Genomic DNA, 27,966 nt, shown 5'->3' on the forward strand with positions numbered 1-27,966 from the left:
AAATCCTTCACCATGGTAAACACTGTAGCCAAGCGGAGGCGCTTCCTGGAGACCAGAGCAGATAAGCTGTGATTGGCCGGTAGTGTACCATGTGTGCATGATCGGCGATGTGATTGGGCAACGTATACACAACGTATACAGATGATGCAGATTACGTCATTTTGGCGCGAAATCCGGTCCACGGCCAGGATCATAGAAAACATATAAAGAGAAGGCTTCAGAAGCTGAAAATAACGGAGTGGGTGTTCTAAAACTTTAGCGATTTAACAGTTAGGACAATTTTAAGATTTGTTTTATAAAAAAAGTTACATGGTACAACTTTAAAACTACCGTAATTGCTGGACTATAAGCCGCACCTGAATATAAGCCGCACCAGCTAAATTTAGAACAAGGTGTCCTTCCTGCTTCCCGCTAGAGCGCCCCTGGTGGCCGTTAGCTGTAAAAATCTATATATAAGCCGCACCGTTGTATAAGCCACAGGGTTCAAAACATGGGGAAAAAGCAGCGGCTTATAGTCCGGCAATTACGGGTAAATTCAAAATGTGCTTGTCAAAATGAACACTCTATGATGCTACGTACCAGCGTATCATTGATGAACACAGTGTAATGCTACGGTACGTACCAGCGTATCCGGTCTTGCACCTCACGGTGGATGAACAGTATAATGCTACGATACGCACCAGCGCCTCGCGGTGGATGAACAGTGTAATGCTACGGTACGTACCAGCGCCTCACGGTGGATGAACAGTGTAATACCACATTACGTACCAGCGTATCCGGTCTTGCGTCTCACGGTCAGGTTGACGTGCCCCTGCTTGGCGGCCTGCTGCATCAGCTGCACCACCAGCTGGTGGGACTTGCCCACCACCGCCGTGCCGTCCACGCAGATCAGCTCGTCGCCCGACCGCAGGCGCCCGTCCTCGTCCGCCGCGCCGTACTTCACGATGTGGCCGATGTAGATCTACAACGGGAAAGAAAATAAATGTATTTTATTTTTTATCGTTTGTTGAAATCCTTTTTTTCACCCCGAAACTATGGTGTCGACTCGGGACACATCTTTTGTTGTTTTTTTTTTATCCCGGAAATGAATGCCCCTTCTACATTCCATAACTCGAAGAAGATCTACAAGCATTAGTGAAAACAGCAGATCAGCAAGTTCACAACTCATAACTTCATAACTTGTTCTCAGGCTAAAGCGTTTGGGAAACAACGCGCTGGAAACCATCACAGCACAATGTGCTGAAAAGGACAAGGCCCTGCATTGTTGCAGTCATATAAATTAACACTCAAGGATGTTGCTGCGTACAGTTCAAGTAGATGTATGGTTCTCTCCTCTCCTTAATAGGGGGGTGGGGGGGAACATAAAGTTGCCATCTATAGCAGTGGTTCTCAACATGTGGCTCGGGACCCCCAGGGGGGTCCCCAAATTATTTGGGGGGGGGGTCCCCAGATGATTAACTTAACGTGCAAATAAACAAACTAACATAATGTTTAAGTGTATTGAGGGTATCTGCACATTTATAAAGTGACAATTTAAGGAATTCTTAATACCTCTAAAATGACAAATTGTCAAATGACACATTGTCCAAACTGTCAAATATTAGAGGCAGAAATGTGAAAATAGCCGATCTACATGCCGATCTACATGCGCCTCGCAACGCCTCGCAAGCATGTAGATCTGCTAATTTCACAATAGAATTGTGTTATGTAATGTGTCAACTCTTAGTGCTTGTCGGGGGGGGGGGGGGGGGGGGGTTATTTTGGGGGTCGCGGCCTGAAAATGTTGAGAACCACTGCTCTATGGCACATACAGTAGTTTCTGTCGTGTTGAAACCTCATACTGTACATCCAAAACCTTTTACTGTTCAGGATTCAAATTCAAAAACAGCTTGTGGATCTGCTATTTTAGATGTTTTTATTGTGATGATGTAGTGCTGTATGATCAAGCAGTGTGTTGATTAAGGAAAAAAAAATCAATGTGGAGATAAGATGTCTCCCCCCTTCTCCGCTCCCTCCACTGGCTCCCGGTTGCAGCCCGCACTGAATACAAAACACCGATGCTGACCTTCAAAGCAGCCAAAGGTATGGCTCCTCCATACCTCCAAAACCTGATCAACCCTTACAACCCCACCAGTTCACTTAGATCAGCCAACACAGGGATGCTGACAGAACCCTCGCTAAAAACCCCAGGACAAAAATCCACTCGTCCTAGACTCTTCGCCCTCCTCTGGCCCCCAAACTGTGGAATAAACTCCCTGTCGCACTTAGAACAACAGACTCACTCCCTAGCTTCTGCCATGGACAGAAGACTCACCTCTTCAGACTCCACCTAAACCCATAGCACTACTGTAAAACTCCCCTTCCCTCAATGACCACACATGAAGCTAGATAGCATTTTTTAAGTTTTAGAAGTTTTTTACTGATTAGGTGCGTGGTCTACCTATGTTATTGTTTTTCTAGATTGATATTCCTTTGCATTTGTTATATGGTTGTTGATGTACTGACATATTATCTTGCTTATTATATTGATGTATTACCTGCTTATTGTAAGTCGCTTTGGATTAAAAGGATCTGCTAAATGCCTAAACTGTAAACTGTAAGAGGTTTGTGCCTCGGACAGCGTGGATATAAAGTTGGAATCTAGCACAGGTCAGGAGTAAAAAAACCTAGCCAGTGCATCTCTAGTCCTTTTTCCAGCTGGCCGGTCAGTAGCACAGCCAGCAGATGGTTGTGCTCTCTCTCTCTCTCTCTCTCTCTCTCTTTCCCTCTCCCTCTCTCTCTCTCTCTCTCTCTAACTCACTCACTTGGTGCATCATTATTTTTACACCCTCTAGAAAAGAGCCAACAAATGAGAACAAACAAAGAGTGACTGATTGAGGTTGCACCAGTCAGATCAAAGAGAAAAGCTCTGCCGTCGACATCACACTGAATCTGTCCGACACGGAACAAGAGAAATTAGGAGGAGATTGGTGACGGGACTGATCTAAGAATAGAGATGCAAAAGAAATTATGATACACGGACCGATGAGTCCCAGACGCAAGCGCCAAATTATTTATGTCCCTTAATCAGTCCAAGGCATGTTGTTGTTTTAATATGTTGTCTACTACATTACTCAGCCGCGTATTGCATTTCCAGTTTGCGTGTAATTGGGAGTCGTTATTATTCATCGGCACAAAGACAAATGGAAGGTTCTACTCCGAGCAAGGCACTTAAACCCTGACTTCTAGTGAATCTAGTGTAATCATATGTACATTGGATTCATTGGAACACATGTTCATTTTCACCATTTTCTTCAACAATATGTTAACTCACTTAGCGCCGAGCGACTTTCGGGGCGACTAACTAATGATGGCGTTTAGTGCCGAGCGACTCTGAGCGACTTTTATATAAAAGCATTGTTTAAGCTTTTAATTTGGGTTGATAGACGGAGCGGAACGGTTAGCTTACCTTCGACTAGCATACAGATGAAAACCGTGAAAAAAAAGGATACGATTATGACGTCACCTTTAAGCCATAGCTTCCTGTTTACGTAGGCCTCTGTTAGCCGCTAGGCTCAATGCAAACCATCCGACCCTCACGTAGCTTCACTAGGTCGGATTTTGATTCGGAAACTTTCTGTGTGGCATCTATATACGTTCCGATGCCCATACCAATGGTGGTTTGAGACGATCAAGCACGAATTGAGCAGTATTGAGCTCAAATGGCGGCCCGCGGCCTGTCCATTGAATGTCAATGGAGAGCATGTCATTGTACCATCCTGTTATGTCATGAACCTTGTTTTTTATTCTGACTTAACATGGGACCATGGAAAGTCAATGGGCTATGGCTCACTCTAGTGGTCATCTTGTGGCATCTGCAGGCACATGTACCTGTTTATGTAATGTGATTTTGGGGATTCAATATAGCTATTTCCTGGCGTTATAAGCGCAGATTCATATTGAAATCTGGCTCGCTCGGCGCTAAGTGAGTTAACTAGGGGTGCAGCGATTAATCGTAATCAAATCTATTACTAAATGAGTTGCCAACTAATTTATTTAGTAATCGTAATCGAATCGGCAACTAATCAACTAATTGAAATTTGTATTACTGTACATTAACATGAAACCAATACAAACACGTCTGTACCTGACTGTGTGCAGGAATATAGGATCTGTTACCCTTTAGCCTGACAAAATGTGTACGCGACGCGACGCGACGCGTTGTGAGCTTGTAGATCGTCTATTTTCAAATATCCAAGGCATTTAATAGGGCTAAAGTGGTTAAGGTATATTTTATAATATTATCTGCAAATAACTAGTAACTAAAGTTTTCAAATAAATGTAGTGGAGTAAAAGTACAATTATGTGGATCCGAGATGTAGTGGAGTAGAAGTAAAAGTATTGGAAATTGGAAACGGTCAAGTAAAGTACAAATACCTAAACAATTTACTTAAGTACATTACTTAAGTAAATGTTACTTTACACCACTGCTCTTATGTACAAAAGACGTGACAATAAAGAACACCTTGAACCCTGCGAGGCTGAGACGTAAAACTATGAATAAGTAAACAAAGGACTGATTGCCATACAGTGCACGACTCAGCACGAGTGTTGCTTTCAGGGGTGTCACACCAAATTCTGGGCCCTGGGTACAAGGATTCACTGCGGGCCCCCCATGAATGCATTATTACGCATTATTTTGTGCTTTAGCGCGAGTGCCGCGCTGTGAGCTTGTATATCTGCTATTTTTGAAAAATCGTGAAAATTTGCGCACGTCTTTGGATATTTCAAATCCTTCTAAGGTTTTTTTGAAAAATCTATGTTTCTATGTCAGTGGTGCTCAAACCTTTTCACGTGAAGGACCCCCAAAATGATATGTATTTGGCGACGGACCCTTCATCTAAAAATATTTAGTTCCAGGGACCCCCCAGAAGCAAACTTTTAGTTACAAATGTTCGCTTAAAAAATACATATATTCAAAGATTTGCACACATTTTCACGACTTTTCAAAAATAGCAGATCTACAAGCTCACAGCGCGGCACTCGGTGCCGCGCTGTGAGCTTGTAGATCTGCTATTTTTCAATAGTACAAAATAATGAAGGCCCCTCCACCTTGGGCCCTCGTAACTCAGTCACACTTTCTCCCCCCCTTGTGACGCTCGTGTCCCTCGCGTCCCTGACCAATGACATGCATCTGAAAAGAAAAGAAAAGAAAAGAAAAGAAAAGAGAAACACTCACCGGCTCTCCTGGCTCGTTGCCTCCCAGGATCCTGAAGCCGAAGCCTGTGTCCTTCCTCCACAGGAAGATGTCCTGCTCCTGGAAATCTGGAACTGCAAATGGAGAAGCGCATGGCGTTAACTAAGCACCATTCATGCTCTGTGATTAGGGATGGGACGATATGAAAATCTCATGTCACGATTATTGTGACAAAAGAAATCGCGCTTTACGAGATTATTGCGATAATCAAAATCTTTTATCCTGGGGCAAATCAAAAAATTGCCGATCTACAAGCTCACAACTTGTGAGCTTGTAGATCGGCAATTCTTTGGCAAAGTCATTTGATAGAGAGTGAAAAAAAAAATACTGTATCAAGTACGTATATTATAAGTACCTTTTACCAATTATAGAGGGTTTAAGCGGTACCGGATATGCAGCTCGGCAAATAAAAGGTGAATTGATCCCAGTGCATGACGGAGGACGATATCACGCTAAATTAAATCTCCACCATACGATTAGCGTGAGTGTTTTATATCACGATAAACGATAATATCGCTTATCGTCCCATCACTATTTGTAATTCGCTGAAAATAATAGCTACAAGCTGATTCAAGTCTGTTATTTTTTACGCATGACATCCGGCTCAAAGGACCAATTATCTCATGTTCAATATTGGTCTTAGAAATGTAGTGAAGTAAGTCAAGTATAGATCAGTGAAGTAAGTAAAGTACAGATCAGACACTCAAAAACATTGACTTAAATACAGCACTCAAGTAAACACACTTGATTACTGTCCACCACGGCTCCTGACCAAACAGTCAATCACTTCCCTGCACCAAACCCGAGTGGATTAATCAAACACACTGCAGTAACAACACCGCTCAATCAAGCTCAATTCAGTGTGGCGTTGGTTAATCAGCCCTTCAGTGTAGGTGCAGCGCCCTTACTTGATGTTAATTCGTCCATTTACAACTCTGAGAGTTAAAGGCAGGGCAAGTAATTTTCTTTTGTTAAAGTGGGGAAGCCAACACAAGGTGGATTTGCTGTTATTCAGGCATTCAAACAAGCTTGCTCCCAAGAGGTTAAAAATAAAAATGGTTTGACAACCACTAAAAAATTATATATATACTGTATATATGGAGACCCCCCTGGTGCTCCCGACCCACATGTTGAGAACCACTGAAACACTCATATCCTGTGCTTTGTGTGAATCAAGGCCGGTGGTCTGTCATTATGTGAATCATCCTGCCCCCTCTATTCACCAAGACATGTCATTGTGTTTCTGGCACACGCTGCTCAAACCACCACTAAACCACTGATCCGTCCATCCTAAAGTATCTATTCTGGCGCACAAGATCCCATCAAAGGCAGATCTATTCCAGGTAATGGAGCTTTGGATAAAAAAAACCCTTGGCAGTCTAAAGCTACTAAAGAGACCGTCTCTGAAATGAATTCCCAGCAGCCTGGCACACAGGCCCAGCGTGGTCTCTTTAATTACCACTGATCTCTTCTCAAATTCCCTCGTGACGTCTGGGAAAGAAAACTAAAAAAACGACTCTTCCGCTCCTTTCACGTCTTCTTCTTCTTCTCACTTCTCTCTCGGAGACGCGTGTGACGGACGCGGGGACCGTTCTGTCCCACTCTGGCGGGTTCTTTTATTAGGAGACGTGTGACACAGAGCTCCGTTCCTCCACTCCACTTCTCGGCTGCACTCTCCAACACTTCCTCCACTTGTCACAGCGCTCGTAATACATCGCCTCTGTCGGGGCGGAAACCTTGTATCTCCGTGTTCAAACATTGTTTTTCTCAACCCATTTATTCACCACTTTAACCATTGTTTTATGCATTAACTATTAAAAAATAGCAGATATACAAGCTCACAGCGCTGCACCGAGTGCCGCGCTGCGAGCTTGTAGATCTTGTAGATCTATTTTTGAAAAATCGTGACAATCTGTGCAAGTCGTTGAATATTTTTGACCCGATTGTATAAATGTCTTCAAAATCCTTCTTCTAAATCAGTGGTTCTCAAACTTTTTCATGTCAAGGACCCCCAAAATGACATGCATTTTGCCCACGGACCCCCATCTCAAAATATGTTGTTACAGGCACCCCCTCAGAAGCAAATATTTGAGTTACAAAAAGATATATTCAAAGAAACCATTTTTCAAAAATAGCAGATCTACAAGCTTGAATATCTGCTATTTTTCAATGGTTAAAACATTAAATAATTCTTCTGGATAAAATAACGTCCAAACTTGATGATACCGCAATGTGACACAAAAAGTATCAAAAGTAGCAGATCGATAAGCTCGGAATGTGGCCGGAATGCGGTGCAAACTGACGCGTTTTGAGCTTGTAGAGCTTCTATTTGTGATATTTTTCATTTGAATCCTGAAAAGTAACAGTTTCCACTTGTCACCGACGGAGGCGACATGTCGGAACGGCCTATCGTTGCTACCGGATGGAAACTTTTATATCCAAAACTGTCCAGTTCTTTATATATTTTTTTATTGTGAACACATTTTGAAGTCGTGAAAATAGCCGATATACAAGCGGCGCGTTGTGAGCTTGTAGATGGGCTATTTTCACTACTTCTGTGTGGTGATGAAGTAGGGCGTTAACTCATGAAGAAACATTAAAAGAACAAGGTTTCTTGCCTTACAGCAACGCCATACATTATTAAGGCAAGTTCTGCAGCAGCTATGGGAGCTGTGAGGGAGTTGGTGTGCGCGTGCACGCACGCGTGTGTGTGTGTGTGTACTAGTATTACTATTCTTATCAGGGCCAAATGTCCCCACAAGCAGTGGTGGAAAAAGTACAATATATACTTTGTAAGTAATAGTCTGGAATTCAATTCTACTTGAGTAAAAGTACAAAAGTATTGACATCAAAATGTATTAAAGTACTAAAATTTAAAGTACTCATTATGTAGAATGTCCCATTTAAAGTTTTCAAATGTATAAATATCTTTTGAAAATAGCAGAAAATAGCAGATCTACAAGCTCGCGATGCGACACATTGAGAGCTTGTAGATCTGCTATTTTCAAATGGCCAAAATGTATAGGGTTGAAGTGGTTAATGCATGTTTTGTAATAATAATAATCAAAATCTAATAAAATCAAATAAATGTAGTGGAGTAAAAAGTACAATATTTGGATCCGAGATGTAGTGCAGCAGAAGTGAAAGTATTGGAAATACTTGAGTAAAGTATAAATACCTCAAAATGTTACTTAAGTACAGTACTAAAGTAAATGTACTTTACACCACGTCCCACAAGTACAGTAGAATGTGAGAACTATGTTGTGAGCTCCATTCCCTCACGATAATCGCAGAGATTTAATTTATCGTGAAATCGTCATCCGTCATGCACTGGAATAACCTGACTGCGCCAGATGGTGGCAGTAGTGCGTACCGCCCTACTTTACCATCTGAGATCTCTCGGGGAGAGTTGATAACACTCGTAAAGTCCCGGGCCGGACCAATCAGCGGCAGCTACGGGCGGGCTCTGAGCGGCTCTGAGCCAATAGAGTCTGATTGCAGACCACGTGGAAACCCAGGAGGCGGATTCTGGGTGTAACGTCATGCAGACAGGCCAATATGAGTGGTTGGAGTTGGCACTCCCAGACTGTGATAGAGAGACGGCCCCATCCAATCACCTGCAAAAGAATTTGAAAAAATGGCCCGCCCCTTACGTCGGGTCTGCCCGAGCGATCCCAGATGATGGTAAGCAGAGCGGTACCATCATCTGGAGCAGTCAGGTTAGCACTGGAATCAATTCACCTTTTATTTGCCAAGCTGTATATCCGGTAGCATTTAAACCCTCTATTGGTAAAAGCTACTTATAATATACGTACTTGATACGGTCTTCTTTTTTTTTAGGGCTGGGGGTTGTATGCATGATTTATGCTTAGAGTTGTTGCCCACGAAAATAGATGATTTGTGACATGATAGATCGGCTATTTTTGGCTTTCAGGGTTAGGGCTAAAAGTGGAATTGTAAAAAGAAAATGAAATTCATAAAATCACCCTCCTAGAATATTGATGTCCTCAAGAGCTAAGTAATACAAAGGTGTGTGCGTGTGTGTGTGTGCTGTCAGAATGGCAGTGTATTGCTATAGAGGCAGTTTGCATTGCAGTGTGACGAGAGAGAGAGAGAGAGCGAGAGAGAGAGAGAGAGAGAGAGAGAGGGGGGGAGAGAGAATGTGTTTATGGGCGTGTTATGCACAATCACTGCTGTGTGCGCGTGTGTGTGTGTGTGTGTGTGTGTGTGTGTGTGTGTGCGTGCGTGCGTGCGTGCGTGCGTGTGTGCGTGCGTATGTGTTTACTGTTGTGCTTATATGCAAAGTAAAGATTTGCTATGCATGGTCTGTGCATGAACAGGCATAATGAGAAGTACTTATGTTATTTACTCCAAGTAAAAGTGGCATTAGCACAATATAAACATACTCTGTTACAAGTGGAATATTCAATGGTTTGCTCCGATAGCTTGATCTGCAAGCCGTGCGACGTGTTGTCCCGAGCTTGTATCGAAAAATTAAGAGAATAAAAAGTACCTCAAGTACAGTACTCGAGTAAAATGAACTCTGTTGCCTCCCACCACATGTGCATAATGCATGTACCGTGGTTGCATGCATGTTGATGTGCCTACAGTACAGTATGCGTGCAGTATATTGTTATGTGCAGAGCTCTGCAGGGGCGTCAAAAGGGGGGAGGGGTGTGGGACTGAGTTACTAGGGCCCAAGGTGGAGGGTCCTTAATTATTTGATACTTTAGCTATTGAAAAATAGCAGATATACTAGCTCACAGCGCGGCAGCTGCGAGCTTGTAGATCTACTATTTTTGAAAAGCCTTGAAAATGTGTGCAGAACATTTGCAACTCAACTGCTTCTGGGGCGTCCCTGGAACTAAATATTTGGAAATACCTATCATTTTGGGGGTCCTTCACATGAAAAAGTTTGAGCACCACTGACATAGAAACATAGTTTTTTCAAAAAACCTTCGAAGCATTTGAAATAATTCAAAGACTTTTCACGATTTTCAAAAATAGCAGATATACAAGCTCTTATATCTGCTATTTTTCAGTAGTTAAAGCAGAAAATAACGCGTAATAATGTGTTCCCAGTCTAAATGGGTTAAACCCCCTCCCCCTATGAAGAACATTCATGGGGGGGGGGGCCCGCAGTGAATCCTTGTACCCAGGGCCCAGAGTTTGGTGCGACGCCCCTGGAGCTTTGCGTGCTATTTGCTTCCGGGCCACTGATGCCAAGGCCACTAAAGCACTGGTTCCCAACCAGTGGTCCCAGGGACCAACAAGTGGTCCTTGAAGGGGGTTCCAGGTGGTCCCCAGCTAAATGATGGAGAGTTGGTAACCAAATGGACCCTTGATAGATCTTTAACTCTCGAAGAGTATACAATTAAACCAAAATGGATCCTTACGGGTCCATTTGGTTTCATTTTACCATCTCAAGAGTTAAATTGTTGTTAAACAATTGCATTGCTTAATTTACAGGATGTCTACTCAAATGAGAATGTAGAAAACTTGTTATTTTGCTTACATTTGCCTGTTTTCAGTCCTATGGCACCACATCAATAATAATACGGGGACTGCCCTTAAGTCCTACATCTCATTAGTCCTACTTTGGTTAGGGTTAGGTTTAGGCACAGTTTTACTGAGGTTAGGGTTAGGTTTAGGCACAGTTTTACTGAGGTTAGGGTTAGGTTTAGGCACAGTTTTACTGAGGTTAGGGTTAGGTTTAGGCACAGTTTTACTGAGGTTAGGGTTAGGTTTAGGCACAGTTTTACTGAGGTTAGGGTTAGGTTTAGGCACAGTTTTACTGAGGTTAGGGTTAGGTTTAGGCACAGTTTTACTGAGGTTAGGGTTAGGTTTAGGCACAGTTTTACTGAGGTTAGGGTTAGGTTTAGGCATAGTTTTTTACCAGGTTAACATTCACCAGATTCAGGGATGTAGGAACAATGAGATGTCGGGCATTCACGAATAGTGATTTTTAGTATTCGAATTATTCAACCTCAAAGTATTCGAATAGTCGAATATTCGACAGGACTGGCCAAACTGTCAAATATTAAGTCAGCAAGAGGCGAACATTGTGAAAATAGCAGATCTACATGCTCACAACGCCTCGCAACGCGAGGCGTTGTGAGCATGTAGATCTGCTATTTTCACAATATTTATCTGCGGAACCGAGTCACATTAAATGTAATACCTACAATTCCAAGTGCTTGTCAGGGTGGGGGTCCCCAGTTCAAATATGTTTATTTTGGGGGTCACGGCCTAAAAAGGTTTGAGAACCCCTGGCATTAACAAATTCATCCACCAGGGGCATTGACAAATCATTCTTATGACTTCCTATCTAGCCAAGCTTTATAAACTATATATTTTTTAAAGAGAAAACTATAAAATTCGACTTCGGTGAACAACGGCAAATAGTAACTTTGATATTCGAATATTCTAATACTTGGTGAATGCCCTATTGCACCATCAATACAGCATGTAATTGTGGACAGAATCTTATCCAACGACAACAAAACATCGTTCTAGGTTTTGCGTCTGAGAGGCTAAAATCTCATCAAACGGTGGTTCTGTGGCTCAAATGCAGAACAAATAATGGACCTTGACATGAAAAGGGTTGAAAACGGCTGCAGTAAAGCCACAGATGGAGCCGGGTGGGAGAGAGAGAACACACAAACCAATCTACTCCTCCGTTCAACACCTCAAATCCCTGCTGTCGTCAGCCTGAAAACCTCGTATCTCCTTATTTCATGCATTCTTTAAGTGAAGTAGTCTTTCTTAAAAACCCATTTAGGCCTAGAATTATTGAATGCTTTAACCAGTGAAAAATAGCAGATATACAAGCTCACAGCTTGCTTACAAGCTGCGAGCTTGTAGATCTGCTATTTTTGAAAAAGTCGTGAAAATGTGTGCAAATCTTTGAATATATGTATTTTTAAAGCGTATGTTTGTAACTAAAATTTTGCTTCTGGGTGGTCCCTGGAACTAAATATTTTGAGATGGTGGTCCGTGGCCAAATAAATATCAGTTTGGGGGTCCTTCACATGAAAAAGTTTGAGAACCACTGTAGTCTCTCAAGAACAGACTAACTGAGCTGATGTGAAAAGGACCTTTTCTTTGACGATGGCGAGCCAGATTGCTGACACAGAAACATACGTTTTTCAAAAAACCTTAGAAGGATTCAAAAGACACTTATAGAATCGGGTCAAAATTCTAATTTTCACGATAAAAAAGAAATAGCAGATCTACAAGCTCGCAGCGCGGCACTCGGTGCCGCGCTGTGAGCTTGTATATCTGCTATTTTTCAATAGTTAAAGCATAAAATAATGATACACAAAATGGGTTCTAAATGGGTTAATAAATATTGACCCGCCGAAAAGTATTAACAAGAGCTTTTGCCTAAACACGATCTACTGTGGAAATCCATTTGGAACACATTTTTTTCCCCCTCCTTCCATTTCCATTAAAAGTCACCGTTTTGTGGACGTACGAGGATTTCGCCCCGACAGCGACCAAATCCCTTACGGCGCGGAGCTATCTCTCCTCCATCCATCATCACAATGGAACTGCAGTGGAACTGGTGGAGGGCAGAGTCAAAGGCTAACCGTAGCAATCTGTGCCTGCGCCGGGCTGTTGACTGGGCAGATTAATAGTCACAGGTGATCCCCCCCCCCCCTACCCGCTCTTTCTTGGAAGGCAACTAGGTGTGAAGCAATCGATATTGGACACGGGAGGGTCAATCTGCCGTGGCCCGGGGGTGATGGGCGGCTACGTCCAGCCAATGGGAACCCGGCAGGGGGGACGTTCTGCCGGCTCTCCCAGGGAGAGAGTGTGGAGAACTATGAAGAATGAACTATCGGCATAAAACGGAAGCGGAAAAAAGACGGGTTTTGTTGACCTGACAGTTTTGAATGGATCGTAATCGTTCACTTTGTGATACGGGTGCCGAATGGCACCATGTCAAAATACAGACTTTTCTTTTGTTTTATTGACAACAGATTATAAAGTGTTTTAAAATCACCAGTTGACAGAGTTACCTTTTCTGTTTCAAGAAATTCAAAGAAAGAAAGAAGAAAGAAAACAACAAGAACAGAGAAGGCAAACTACTAAATTATTTCAAACATGGACAAGAAGTACATAGGACCCGCAAACCATCTTCAACTTGCCAAAAAAACTCTTTTTATTTAATGCAACGTTTCGGTCAAAGACCTTCTTCAGGCATCTGTCGAGATGCCTGAGTTCTTTTGGCAAGTTGAAGATGGTTTGCGGGTCCGATGTGCATGTTTGAAATTATGTTTCAAACATGCCCCCGCCTACGCACCAATCGCTAAGCTTTGATTAGGTGTGCATAAGACTCTGTTGCCTAAACTACTAAATTACAAAAAAATATGTTCAGCCGTTACATTTCTATGACGAAAAAAGCTTTTTCATTTCTTTTTACATGATGCCACAGCAAACATGAATCAATTTTCAGATGGCTAACGGGCTTTTTGTGAAAAGCGTTGGCGTTATCGCTGCCACATTTGGTGCTTGTATCACAAGTCAAACGATTCTTCTGAAATATTAACTTAATCTGCTGGACTAACAGACAGAGAAACAAGAGAGAGAGAAGGAGAGAGGCATTTAAAGGACAACTTTGGTTTGTTACAACAAGGGTTCTTATTTTAGATTAATTAAAATTAATTAGAGAAAAGAAAAGATGAGTGTTAAAATATTTTCAGTTACTGCTTTCTATTGTTTTAGTGATTTTAGTATCTTGATTTCAGTGGGTGGGGGCATGCGTACAAGTGGCTAAATATGTCTTTTTAGACACAATAAGCCGGAAATGTCTTTGTTAATATTTACACCAGCCCCCATAAGTCACATCTGCCCATGAAAGATCTAAAATATGAGCGGGTACACATTATTGTGTATCATTATTTTATGCTTTAACTATTGAAAAATAGCAGATATACAAGCTCACAGCGAGGCACTAGATCTGCTATTTTTGAAAAATCGTGAACATTTGAATTTTGACCCGATTCTATAAGTGTATTTTGAATCCTTCTAAGATTGTTTTGAAAAACCTGTGTTTCTATGTCAGCAATCTGGCCAGTCATCGTCAAAGAAAAGGTCCTTTTCACTTAAATGGAGCTCAGTTAGTCTGTTCTTGAGAGACTACTATGTCAGTGGTTCTCAAACCTTTTCATGTGAAGGACCCCCAAAATGATTTGTATTTTGCCACGGACCCCCATCTCAAAATATTTAGTTCCAGGGACCACCCAGGAGCAAAATTTGAGTTACAAACATTCGCTTTAAAAATACATAATCAAATATTTGCACACATTTTCACGTCTTTTTCAAAAACAGCAGATCTACAAGCTCGCAGCGCGGCACTCGGTGCCGCGCTGTGAGCTTGTATATCTGCTATTTTTCACTGGTTAAAGCATTCAATAATTCTAGGCCTAAATAACAACTGGCTGTGTCCAGTGTGATTGGAGGCCCGTCGGGGCTCTGCCAGTCGTCTAGCACTGCAGGTTCTGTGCTGAGGAATGTTGACGCCTGCCCTCTGCCTGCCCCGCACGGCTCAAGTCGTCCTGTCCTGTCCTCCTACCCCGGTGTCCCCGTCTTGTCACTTTCAATCCCGCTCGCCTGGTTTGGCACCGCTCCGTCCCGCCGATGTTAACTCCCCCTCCCCCGCCAGCCGCCTAGCTGTCTTCCTTTACCCCAGGGTTTTCTACGCCGCTGTCCTCTCCTGCTTTTTACTGTCCCTTGTTCTTTCTTTCACATGCCATCGCTTTCCATTTCCCTCATCCTTTCGCCCCGTGCCTACCGCACACACCTCAACTACCACTTGAACCCTAGTGTCCTTATTCTGATGACTTTAGCCAAAAATAGCAGATCTACAAGCTCACAAGGCCTCGCAGATTTTCGGCAAAGAGCTTTGGTGTAGAGGGGAAAAAGAGCAGACTAAGTACAGAGTGAAAGGTCAAATTTATTAAGTACTGACGGTTCAAGTGGTTAAATGTCTGAAAACACAAATTGACATGAATCCAAAATACACAGATGATCGTGCTGTCAAACAATGGGCGTACATTTATTGTAATCAAATGATGGGCTTAGGAATGCTAAAAATACAAAAAAAATATTATTGTAAAAAAATATTAAAAAATATTATAACTCAAGTTGGGGTGAACTATTAATCTTTTTAAAATTTTAATGTTATATCATCATTAAAATCTTAGTGTTTTGCCAAGAGTAAAATTGCTGCTCTAAACTTAATCTCTTCACCTAAAAATACTGGATCTACGTTCTTTTCTTTTTGCAGAAATCTCCCCCCGCTAGAATAGAACAGGGACACTAGGGGTGTTAATGTGGTGAAGCCACCATCATTTCTTTCTCTTTAGCGGCGGTGCAACAGAACTGGGTCAAGCTAGGCCAAGATGAATCCCAGGTGAGGTTCCATCGCACAGAGATGCCAAAGTGCTGAGTAAAGGTAAATCCAGGTAATTGGGGTCACATCACACACCGCCCCACCCCCCCTGCTTCTCTCAGTAAGTAGAGCCCCACCGATATATCGGTGGTCTGGCCCATATTATCATGGATTAAATTTAGGCCTAGAATTATTGAATGCTTTAACCAGTGAAAAATAGCAGATATACAAGCTCACAGCGCGGCACCGAGTGCCGCGCTGCGAGCTTGAATATCTGCTATTTTTCAATAGTTAAAGCATAAAAAAATGATACACAATAATGTGTACCCGTTCTAAATGGGTTAAAGCAGAATTAAATCTCACGACTAAAACATTTCAATCACTTTTTAATCCATGCGATATACCTGTATCTGCCATTATTTGACGGCGTCAATTATGCAGCCGATAAATGTGCCCCAATCGTTATAGGCGAACATTTTCAAACCTTTTGCAAACTTCAAAGATCTACAAGCTCACAGTGCGTCGCGTAAACGGCCCTCCAAAATCGGGAACGGCATCGGACGACCCCAAAAAACCTGGCATCGGTCGGAGCTCTCGTGCAAAGCCTGGCTTGCTTCTTCCATTCAAAATCTAACCGTGTGCTCGGACTCGGCAGACCTCTCAGGCCCTCTGCATCAATACCCACACCTCGCCCTGATGCTGCTATCTCTGCATTTCCTTTCTTTTTTAAGGCATCTAAATAATGGAAGTCCTTCACTTCAAGAGCAGCCGCGCCAGAGAGAAGGAAAGTATTTTGGAAGAACAGCAAATCCTCAGCCTTTTGTTTGACTTTTTGTCAAAGTTCCTCCCCTTGACAGTGGATCTAAAGGCTTAGGAAACCATGTGATGCTCCTTCCACTGGCACCCACCCCACCGCACTGCATCACAACGCAACCTTTCCTGAAGAGCGCAGTGGATTCAACTTTATTCTAAAGCGCATAGTTCCAACCCTTGGTTCTGATAGGCTGGTTTCCGTTTGGCAGACGTGATAATAAGACACTATAATCTACTCCTTAGATCAGCTTATATCGATCACATGTGTGTTCTTGCGACTGCCACGTCGCAGTTCAAAACCTCCACCGGCTGTCTGTCAGTCACGTCACGTCACACTTTTGCCCCTACTCTTATCTCCGGCACCGTTGCCTTTATCCATGCCAAACTTTGCACACACACTCCTTGGCTGGCAAATCACAACCTCTGACCCTGATTTCTCACAGGCCCCTGTTCTAGCGCCACCATGAGGCTGCTTTTTGCTGACAACATTAATGGACACTGCTCCAACAGATCTTGCCTAAAAATCATGCAAACTGGTACACACTATCTCGCAACTCATGTGGCCGCACATCCCCCGGCCTACACCCAGGAACCAATGCCACTTACAGGCCAATTTGTGTATATGTCACGGTTTGCTAGAGAAACAGGACGGTCGAGAAACGGAGCACTCGTTGTGCAGCACGGGGCGGAACGGAGCCGCTCGATTGTCCACGACATTGCAAGCGGCGCGCAGGCCAGCGGACCTTGGTCCTGCTCTTCGCCCCCGAGCACCGCAGGTGCGAGTGGCCGCGAAGAGCGGGCCAGGGCCGCGCGGCCGGCGGAGCGCCGCGCGAGTTACGAAGCCGTGGTGAATGCAATCGTTATATTTATGCCCAGGCCGTAAGGCCTGGGCAAGCCCACGATAAACGCCCTGTCCAAGTGACTACAATGGAGCTAATGGCTAAGCTAGGCTAGGCTAGGCTAGGCTAGGCTAGTAAATAAAGTCGCAAATAGAGTCGCAAACGAGTGACGTCAGCGCCTTCACTAGTGAATGGCTGTCGTCGCCACCTGGTGGTGATTGGTGTGTGGTGAACGACAAAACAAGCGCTCTTACATAGAACGTCCTGCGTTACCCAAACATCCGGTAACATATACATGCGTCCTGACAGGTCGCTTATCTCCCGATTAGGGAGTCTTACTGGTTTGTTACTACAGTGATGTCAGCGTATCTGTAGCTAAACGAGGGAAAGGGGCAACGCTCCTCTTCCTTACAAGCCCCAGGCCGTTTGGGGGCTTCTAAGCATCGCCTATGTAGGACAGTGAGTGACAGGGGGCATTCGGGCGGGACTTGTAAAGAGAACATCTGTGCTGGATTCTCGGCTACAAGGCTACATAGCTCGGCTTTCAGTCTAGCGTAGTCGTCAAATCTATGAATTTCTATGGAATGTCTTAGTTACAGTGACATTGAGTTGAGTCAACATGGCCGAGTAAACAGGCTCTGTTTACTCTTCCTGGTAGTCGGGAACAACTTTCATGTAGAGGTTGTTCGTGTAGAGAATTATTAAGAACTATATAATTGTCATGTTGCCATATTTGTAACCGTGTCAGAAAAGCAAATAAACCAACGCAAGGTCTCGGTTTACCTCCATGTTATAAAGGCTGAGAGACATTATAAAATAATGGGTAAACTGTGACCTGCTTCATTTATCTAGCCGAGTGAATGCAAAGTCCTTAAGCCTAGCAGCTGCCTCCTCCTGAACTACAGCATGGAGGACGACTAATCCTCCTTTCAGTCTTTGGAGACGACCAGCTTCAATGATGTTCTTAAAGTGGGTTAATGGCACTGCTGGCGCGCATTGTTCCAAGGCGCAACAGTGGAAGGCTTGGATAAAGATCTCGAGGGGCGACTTCTTTTATCAACAGCGCTGGATCTTACCCCCTACACAGCTCGCTTAAAGCCACACTCTGTAAGTTTTATGCGGGTCGACTCCGCTCTGCCGACGGGGGGAGAAGTCTGCTTCAAATAACTTTATTGACATCAGCCAGTATGTTTCAACGTGTTCTCTAGTAGGTAGGGACCAGCTCCAACCATTGCAGATTGTGCTACTTGTGCTATAGAGGGTATGCGCATGCATAAAGTGAATGGCAAATCGAGTGGCATATCGAGTGGCAAAGTGAGTTGCAAAGTGAGTTTAACGTCGTTTAACATCATTTAATGCAATCAGATAAGGACTTTTCTGTTTGGATGTATGGGTTACCAAGGCCATGAAGTATATTTTTGCCACTCAGTAGGCGTTCCCGCATAACTTCCGGGTATGATGATGATGTCACGCGCATACCCTCTATTGTACCAATCAGTGACGTCTCGATTGGGGCCAGATCAAGTCAAACCATGACTAGTCAGATCTGGCCTAGAATATCACCTGATTTCAACCAACATAAAAATCCTGCCCACGAAAACGGACGTCCTGGCTTAATCAGAGAGGGTCCGATCGAGGCCAGATAAATATCATCATAACTAGTCAGATATGTCCCAGAATATAACCTTATGCTCATATTGTACCTAACATTACAAACAATAACATTAAGTCCATACGACGTCCTGGTAATGACGTCAAGATCATCCCCATATGGGCTGTGATCTGGCCCAGTTCTGAACGTCACCGGAGTCACCGGAGGACGTCATCATGACGTCATTTGGCTTGCTGGGATTCTCCTACCATACAAACTGGTTAAAATAATTACTTCAAATAAAATGGAGGGTTTTCCCAGAGTAGTAGTAGGAAATTAGGAATATATCGAGTCTGTCGGGTGGAAACCTGTCCAAAACTGTTACTTTTAAGGGGAAAAAATAATAATAAGTAATAGTAGTGGATCAACAAGCTCAAGACCAACAAGCTTGGGCCGTGTTTCAAGCTTGTAGATCTGCTACTTTTGATACTTTTGTGTAACGCTGTAGTGTGATCAAGTAGAGCGTTGATTTACGAGTATGGAGACGATAGGTTTCTACCCGACAGACTAGTAAAAATGACAGTACTCCAACTGACCCCCAAAAACCCAGCTCCACTGGCCCCCAAAAACCCCACCAACTCATGCATGCGTCCGTCCGATATCAGCAGCATCACTCACCCAGCAGAACAACACCAGGGGGAGGGGGGCGATCGACCAGCCCTCCAACAACCACGCGGCGCCATCAACCCAGCTTTCCCCCAAAGAACCGCCACCAAAAATCATATTACTTACGCCTACTTTCATACATGCTCCTGGACTGCGCCCAGATCTTGAAGGGGTCGGGCTTCCTCTGGATGGTGCCGTCGGCGCCGGGGTGGTGGTCCTGCTGGGTGGGGAGTCCCGGCAGGGGCTGCGAGGGCACCGGAGGGGGCGCGACGCCGGCGCCGCCGGGGGCGCCGCTCTCGTTGTTGTGGTGGTGGTGGTGGTGCGCGGGCGAGTCGCCGTGGGACGCGCTCCGGTGGCTGGAGGACACGCTGTGCTGGGAGCTGTTCTGACTGTCCTTCCGTGACAACTGCTGAAAGAGAGGGGGAGGGAGGAGGGGGACAGGGGGACAGGGGGACAGATCAGAAATCGCTTGACGAAGACAAAGACGAGGGCAGTGTTGTAGCCGAATGCGTTCAATGAACGATCGTTCAAGAACACGTTCGTATTTTGGGGCGAACGTGAACTGAACGTTCTTTGTTTCAGCTTGATGAACGTTACATGTCGAACGCGTTCATTCTGGCGTCCGTGAACGGGCGTTCGCCGGCCCGTTTGCGCGGAGGACAGCGGTCGTCCGTCCACTAGTTTTTCTTTGCGTTCACATGCTCCGATAGCACAGACCTCGCGAACGTTGATATGTGAGCGGTGCTGTCTGCAGCTGGGTGCTTCTCTTCACATGGAGCGCAGTGTGTGTGAGTCTCCTCCTCGTTACGTCGTCTCCCATCCAAGTAAAGCCTGACTATATTTTGTCGTATGACGTGTGTTGCATGACGAAAATATCTGATCTGCAAGCTCACAACGCGCCGCATGTACGAGACAACGTGAGCTTGTAGATCAGCTATTTTAACCAACGCGGAAACATGCAGATGTGCCCGACGGATAGAAACTTCTGCCTTCACAATAAAGGTGCAGGAAGACTGGGCATTGGGAACCTAAATATTATGGGCACCTCAATGTTAAGTTGGATGAAATAATTTCTGTGTAGTTCCATATGGGCGGTGTCAATAATTTTGTCAAATAATAACTTGCAGTAACTTCTAAAAAAATATATACATTTGAATAGCCAAAAGTATAACTATATTATGGTTCAAAAAAGAACTAAAAAGAACTAAGTTAGTTCATTTTGGGGAACCATGAACTTTAGTTCAAAATGTAGAATTATTAACTATGAAATGAACTAGTTCATGTTAGAAGTTTTGAACTTGAACTAGTTCAAGTTGAAAGTGAACTTTACCAACTTTCCAATGGGGAGCGGAAGAAGGTATGATAGGAGGATCAACAAGCTCGTTTCGAGCTTGCAGATCTACTACTTTTGATGCTTTTGTGAGGCTGACCAAGAAAGGCGTTAATAAAAAAATAAAAAAAATAGAACAGTTATCATGGAAAAACATGGTTTCTGCCCGACACCGCCGAAGAATTATTATAATTAGGAAATGGTTCTGGAGTGGAGGGTGAAAGCGTAACGAATCAGGGCTAGCAGTTTGTACAGTACAATGAGAAGGAAGGGGGAGAAACAAAGAGAGAGAGGGGGGGGGGTGTTGACCTCAATGCTTTCCCGTGATTAAGTCATTCAGCCGAATGGGGAAGTGGGGAAAAAAAGAAAGAAAAGCGAATAAAAGAAATACAGCTCAACTGACAGCACTACATTGCCTATTCCTTTTGTTTAGCACAGAGCTGGAATGTATTAATATAAAACTCCGCTCCCTTGCTGCATACCGACGAGACATGCTCACAGGGCACAGAGATACACTCCCGGGGCTTGGAATGAACTATTTTTTTCTTTTCTTTTTTCTTTTTTTTACTTGTGAAGTCAGAAATATGGAAAAAGAAAACAAAATGGGTGGTGGGGGGAGCCTCATAAATTTCCTCTGGCAACTAAAATAACATGGGTACTTAAGCAGCCTACCCAGGATTTGAATGCAGGCGGTGGGAACTGAAGGTTCTGAGACTACAGGGAGGTTTTATAAGTGTCACTCGCTATACCGTTCCAGAAGTGCGAGGCCTGCTTCCGACTACATCAGAAGTTGTTGAACATCTGATATCATCCTTTTTTTTTACGATCCCATCTTCTTCTTCCCTGTCTCTCCCTTGCTAACAACTCCCTAGCGAGGTGGTGGTGGAACACACATACTGTATAGGAGGGAGACAGAGAGAGACAGACGGTGACAGAGGATGACAGCGACGAAGGCTTTCTCATCCTCCTCAGCACCAACCACCCCCACAAAACAAATCCCCCTCCGGGATGGAACGGAAAGAAAACATATCTGGGATGTGGTTGAGAGGGGAAGGCCACTCTCCTGGACTTGAGTATAAACCTCTTATCTCCATATTTAAAGGACAACTTTAGTTTTTTACAACAAGGGTTCATATTTTAGATTGTAAGTAAAGAATATAAAAGATGAGTGTTTAAATTATTTCATTTACTTCTTTCTATGGTTTTAGAGATTCGTATTTCAAGTGGTTGGGGGCATGCGTACAAGTGGCTAAATTATGTAATTTTACACAGAATAAGCCCATTCCCAAGATACAACGCAACCTTTCATGGTTGGATGTGACTTATGGGGGCTAGAAGTGTTACTGTAAATAGCAATAAGAATAAGTTAGAGCCCCCATGTGTATGCTTGCCCCACATTTTAGCACGGTAAACGCGATAAAACAATAGAACGAAGCAAATGAAAACATTTTAACACTATTTTTTTCTTTTCTTTAATTACAATCTAAAATATGAACCCTTGTTGTAAAAAAACAAAGTTGTCCTTTAAACATTTTTTTATTTTTTTTGTAGACTAACGCCCTCCTTGATCATACCACAGCGTCACACAAAAGCATCAAAAGTAGCAGATCCGCAAGCTCCAAACGTGGCGTGAAGCGATGCGTTTCGAGCTTGTCGATCTGTTACTTTTGATTAGGGATGGAGCCTCGAAACAAGGGTCCGCTACAAACTCGATAACAGATGTGTTGAGTACCCGGCCGGTATCAATAAGCTTTGGGCTTATCAAGCTTGTTATATTGAGCATAGTGGCCCATGACGTCATGTTTAAACAATCAAGACAAGAGGCGATCAAGACATTATTACAGTACCATTCATAATATAAAGCCATTTAACACTTATTGCACACTAATGAATGATTGTTGTAATGATATTTAATGATATTTGTTACTTTTGTCACTGTCATCTTCATAGACTCACAGTCACAACAACTGGCCAATAAAAAAAGTTTGATAACAGAATTTGTCGTCTCACATCTTTCCACAAAATATTAGAAACCGCTCAATAGTGGGCTGGATAAAATCCCGCCTCAATAAGCAGGATCGATTAGGTGATCGTAAAAATGAACAAGCTCCATTTCTACTTTTGTTGCTTTTGAATTTGAATCCTGAAAAGTAACAGTTTAGGACACGTGAGGTTTCCACCCGACAGAGGCGATATATCAAAGCGCTCGGCCTTTTCCGACGTTGCGTTGCAGTCACGTCTTCGATACATCCACACATTTGGCCCCCGAACAGATTTTCTCCCACACCTCCGCAGTTCATGTTTATATTCATCATCCTTGTTAGACATAAAAGAGCCGCGGTACGTTAGCAAATATTAACCCATTCAGAACGGGTACACATATTGTGCTTTAACTAATGAAAAATAGCAGATATACAAGCTCACAGCGCGGCACCGAGTGCCGCGCTGCAAGCTTGTAGATCTGCTATTTTTAAAAAATCGTGAAAATTCGAATTTTGACCCGATTCTATAAGTGTCTTTTGAATCCTTATAAGGTTTTTTGAAAAACCCATGTTTCTAGCAATCTGGCCAGCCATCATCAAAGAAAAGGTCCTTTTCACTTAACTGGAGCTCAGTTAGTCTGTTCTTGAGAGACTACTATGTCAGTGGTTCTCAAACCTTTTCATGTGAAGGACCCCCAACACGATTTGTATTTGGCCACGGACCCGCATCTCAAAATATCTAGTTCCAGGGACCACCCAGAAGCAAAATTTGAGTTACAAACGTTCGCTTTGAAAATACATATATTTCAAAGATTTGCACACATTTTCACGACTTTTTCAAAAATAGCAGATCTACAAGCTCGCAGCGCGGCACTCGGTGCCGCGCTGTGAGCTTGTATATCTGCTATTTTTCACTGGTTAAAGCATTCAATAATTCTAGGCCTAAATGGGTTAAGTCGGGTTGGCGCGGATCCCTGTTAATATGCGTGCCGTGTCAAAAGTGATGTAGCTTATTCTATTAGGAGCTCTGGCAGAAAGGGGAGAGAGCTAATACACAACCATAAAAAAAATTATATATATATGCATGGCTTATGCGGGAGCCAACACAAACGCTTCTGTCACCTTTGACCGCAGAGCAACTCTTCATTTGCGAATCGTCTCGAGGTTCTGCCCTCTCCATTCGCTCGCTACATAAACACCAAACAACCAGCAAAGCGTCTATGTCGGGTGGAAACCTCGTTATGTCCAAAACGGCAGTGGTGGAAAAAGTACTGGAATGTTTTACTTGAGTAACAGTATCAATACTGCAATGTGGAAATACTCGGTTGCAAGTAAAAGTCCGGAATTCAAAATGCATTTGAGTAAAAGTACAAAAGTATTGGTATAAAAATGAACTTAAAAGTACTAAGCTCTGACATCACTGTGATGTCAAGGGAACTATACTAACAGAATCCGTTTTATGCCCATACATGGAGATCCTTGTCATCAATATTAAGCCCATATCTAACAGGACTCCATATGGGAATGCCCAAATATGGAGGCCACATCGGCCACATACCACACTAACAGAATCCATATACTGTATGGCCAATGCAGATGGCAAAGACAGCCCATATATGTGTGGCTGGTTCTACAGACAGGGATGTCCATGTATGGGCATGAAAAGGGATTGTATGTATGATGTCAGACGTCAAAGGACTTTCACATAATGAATAACTGAGTAAGCATGTTTGGGATCTCACAGCATATCTCCATATACAGTGCATGGATCTCCATATATGGTTACCAGGGGTCTCCATATAAATGAACACTGGTCTAGGCAGAGCAGAGTGGCTAGGCTAGCGGTTTGCATGGGCCGTTTGCGTTAGTAGCATAATTTCGAATATCTTAATTACAATGAGAGCCGTTTGTTTCTGTATGAGTTCATTTTAGGATAATGTTGTCTAGCGCACAGTTATCCCAATGTTGTGTCTGGACTGGCTGAGTAAACAGTCTCTGATAGCAGACCCCATGTATTTCCAGGAGAACAGAGATAACGCTCGCAGAAAGGTTGTTGTTTTGAGATAGAAACACCCCACGATATGAATACATTTGTACGTGTTTTATTATGATAGTAACGGTTGTATAATCACAATATTACACTCCAGGGGTGTGGGTGTAATATTGTGATAATGATATTGGCTGGGTTTCCCAAAGCGATTTTAGCGCATCGTAGCTCACCCATGTTCGTAGAGACCAAGCCCTGACCGTCATGTTCCCGGGTTTACATGGGTTCGGGCAGAGCGACTTATTTAGCCCCCTACAACTACACCAACATTCAGATTTCACAAACAAAGTGCTTAATAAAGTCTCACACCTGTCTAAATACGGTATGGAATTCTATAATTACCCGTATCCTCTGTGTTCTTTACATTTTTATCCGAATGTCTGACCGATCCATAGATGGGGTTGGTGCACATGGGGAACACCAGGAAATACAAGGAAACACGGAAAAAGATCGGATAAAAAGTCTTCTTATTAAATAACACGGAGGATACGGGTAATTATAGAAAGCCGTACCGTATTTAGACAAGTGTGAGACTTTATTAAAGGACAACTTTGTTTTTTTTTACTTTGGTTTTTTTTACAACAAGGGTTCATATTTTAGATTGTAATTAGAGAAAAGAAAAAGTGAGAGTTAAAATGTTTTCATTTGCTTTGTTTTATTGTTTTATCACGTTTACCGTGCTAAAATGTGGGGCATGTGTACGTATGGGGGCATGCGTACAAGTGGCTAAATATGTCTTTTTAGACACAATAAGCCAGCAGTTTCTTTATTGCTATTTACAGTAACACTTCTAGCCCCCATAAGTCACATCCAACCATGAAAGGTTGCTTTGTATCTTGGGAATCGGCTTATTCTGTGTAAAATGAAATATTTAGCCACTTGTACGCATGCCCCAACCACTGAAATAAGAATCTCTAAAACAATAGAAAGAAGTAAATTAAATAAACACTCATCTTTTATATTCTTTAATTACAATCTAAAATATGAACCCTTGTTGTAAAAAAACTAAAGTTGTCCTTTAAGCACTTTGTTAGTGAAATCTGAATGTTGGTGTAGTTGTAGGGTGCTAAATAAGTCGCTCTGCCCGAACCCATGTAAACCCGGGAACATGACGGTCATGGCTTTGTCTCTACGACCATGTGTGAGCTACAAAGGGCTAAAATCGCTTTTAAACCCGGCCATTGTAATAGGTTAAATACATTAAAGGATAAAATCACTTCAGTGATGCTCGCGGAACTCGGCTCAGCCTCATCGCAGACCACATCACCGTCGCGCAAATAATCGCGGTAAAGCACGCCCCTCTCGTTTAAGATCGCTTAATTACCATTACTCTACCAAAACAGATTGGCTTTAAAATGCATGAAAAATATAAGCAGCGGATCCCAGCTTTACTAACACTACTCTACCATTTAAACAGATGGGTTCAGATAACCTATTTAACTCCTTTCAACAAAGGAGTACCACGGATTGTAGCTTTAAATGTCCTTGTTGGCTCTATTAGATTTGACCTTCTGCGGTCATTGGGTTCGGCGAGGGGGGGGGGGGGGGGGGGGGGGGGGGGATCTCCTGCTCCAATAACTTATTAAGGAGATAGAAGAGCTGGGAGGGATGGAGGGAGCTGGGGAGAGGGAATGGGAGGGGGTGGAGCAGGGACGTGCAGAGAATGTTAGAGAGGCAGGGGCTGACATTTCTAAAAGGGCCTTTTGGTGAAAAGATTGAAAATAGCAGACCTCCAAGCTCACAACGATTGAGCTTGGAGGTCGGCTATTTTCAGTACTTGATGCCACACTAAACTAAGCATAATCAAGTCAATACTGGAGATGTGGCGTAATGGCATCTACACAGAGAGGGCAATTCTTTCAACATAAGATGCTACATTCAAGTTCAGGAGAGTTTGGACAAGGCAATGGGCAGTGGGACTGAGTTACTAGGGCCCAAGGTGGAGGGGCCTTAATTATTTTATACTATTGAAAAATAGCAGATATACAAGCTCACAGCGCGGCCACTGCGAGCTTGTAGATCTGCTATTTTTGAAAAGTTGTGAAAATGTGTGCAAATCTTTGAGTATATGATTTTTAAGCGAACATTTGTAACTCGAATTTTGCTTCTGGGGGGGGTCCCTGGAACTAAATATTTTGAGATGGGGGTCCGTGGCCAAATACATATCATTTTGGGGGTCCTTCACATGAAAAGGTTTGAGCACCACTGACATAAAAACAAAAACCTTAGAAGGCTTTGAAGTATTCAAAGAGCGACTTGAAATATTTAAAGACTTCAAAGACACATTTTCACGATTTTTCAAAGCAGATCTACAAGCTCGCAGCGCGGAACTCAGTGCCCCAGCTTGTAGATCTGCTATTTTTCAATAGTTAACCCATTTAGGCCTAGAATTATTGAATGCTTTAACCAGTGAAAAATAGCAGATATACAAGCTCACAGCGCGGCACCGAGTGCCGCGCTGCGAGCTTGTAGATCTGCTATTTTTGAAAAGTTGTGAAAATGTGTGAAAATCTTTGAATATATGTATTTTTTAAGCGAACATTTCTAACTCAAATTTTGCTTCTGGGGGGTCCCTGGAACTAAATATTTTGAGATGGGGGTCCGTGGCCAAATACATATCATCTTGGGGGTCCTTGACATAGGTTCTTCTTGCACACATTTTCACGATTTTTCAAAAATAGCAGATATACAAGCTCGCAGCGCGGCACTCGGTGCCGCGCTGTGAGCTTGTATATCTGCTGTTTTTCAATAGCAGATATTCATGGGGGGCCCGCAGTGAATCCTTGTACCCAGGGCCCAGGATTTGGCGTGACACCCCTGGCAGCAGCACAGGGCCTAACTGCCTCATCACAAGTCATCATTCTCTCCACCATTAGGCTCCCCTTCTCTCCGCTACGAGTTATAACGTCATTAGAAGCAAGCTGAGCCCAGCATGTTGCATGCAGGGAGCACTCTAAAGGCAGGTTACAGCCGTACGGCTGGTTGAAGTCAAACGTCTCTGAACGTCTCACCGTTAAAGCCAGCAGGCTAAAACATTATTTATGCATCGACGCTACGACTTTA

General features: G+C 43.3%; 1 protein-coding gene across 1 annotated transcript in view; it reads right to left on the reverse strand.

Moving 5' to 3' along the window:
* LOC308287627 (membrane-associated guanylate kinase, WW and PDZ domain-containing protein 1-like) overlaps positions 1-27,966 on the reverse strand; it is a 108,266-nt gene that overhangs the window by 40,558 nt on the left and 39,742 nt on the right. The window contains exons 9-11 of the mRNA XM_080728856.1: positions 19,671-19,953; positions 5,219-5,310; positions 769-961 (exon numbers count right to left, since the gene is read on the reverse strand). Coding sequence (XP_080584982.1) covers positions 769-961; positions 5,219-5,310; positions 19,671-19,953 — 568 coding nt within the window. The remainder of the gene's footprint in view (positions 1-768; positions 962-5,218; positions 5,311-19,670; positions 19,954-27,966) is intronic.

The sequence above is a fragment of the Nannobrachium achirus genome (genome assembly GCF_963921795.1).
Source record: "Nannobrachium achirus genome assembly, chromosome: 6".
NCBI lineage: Eukaryota > Metazoa > Chordata > Actinopteri > Myctophiformes > Myctophidae > Nannobrachium > Nannobrachium achirus.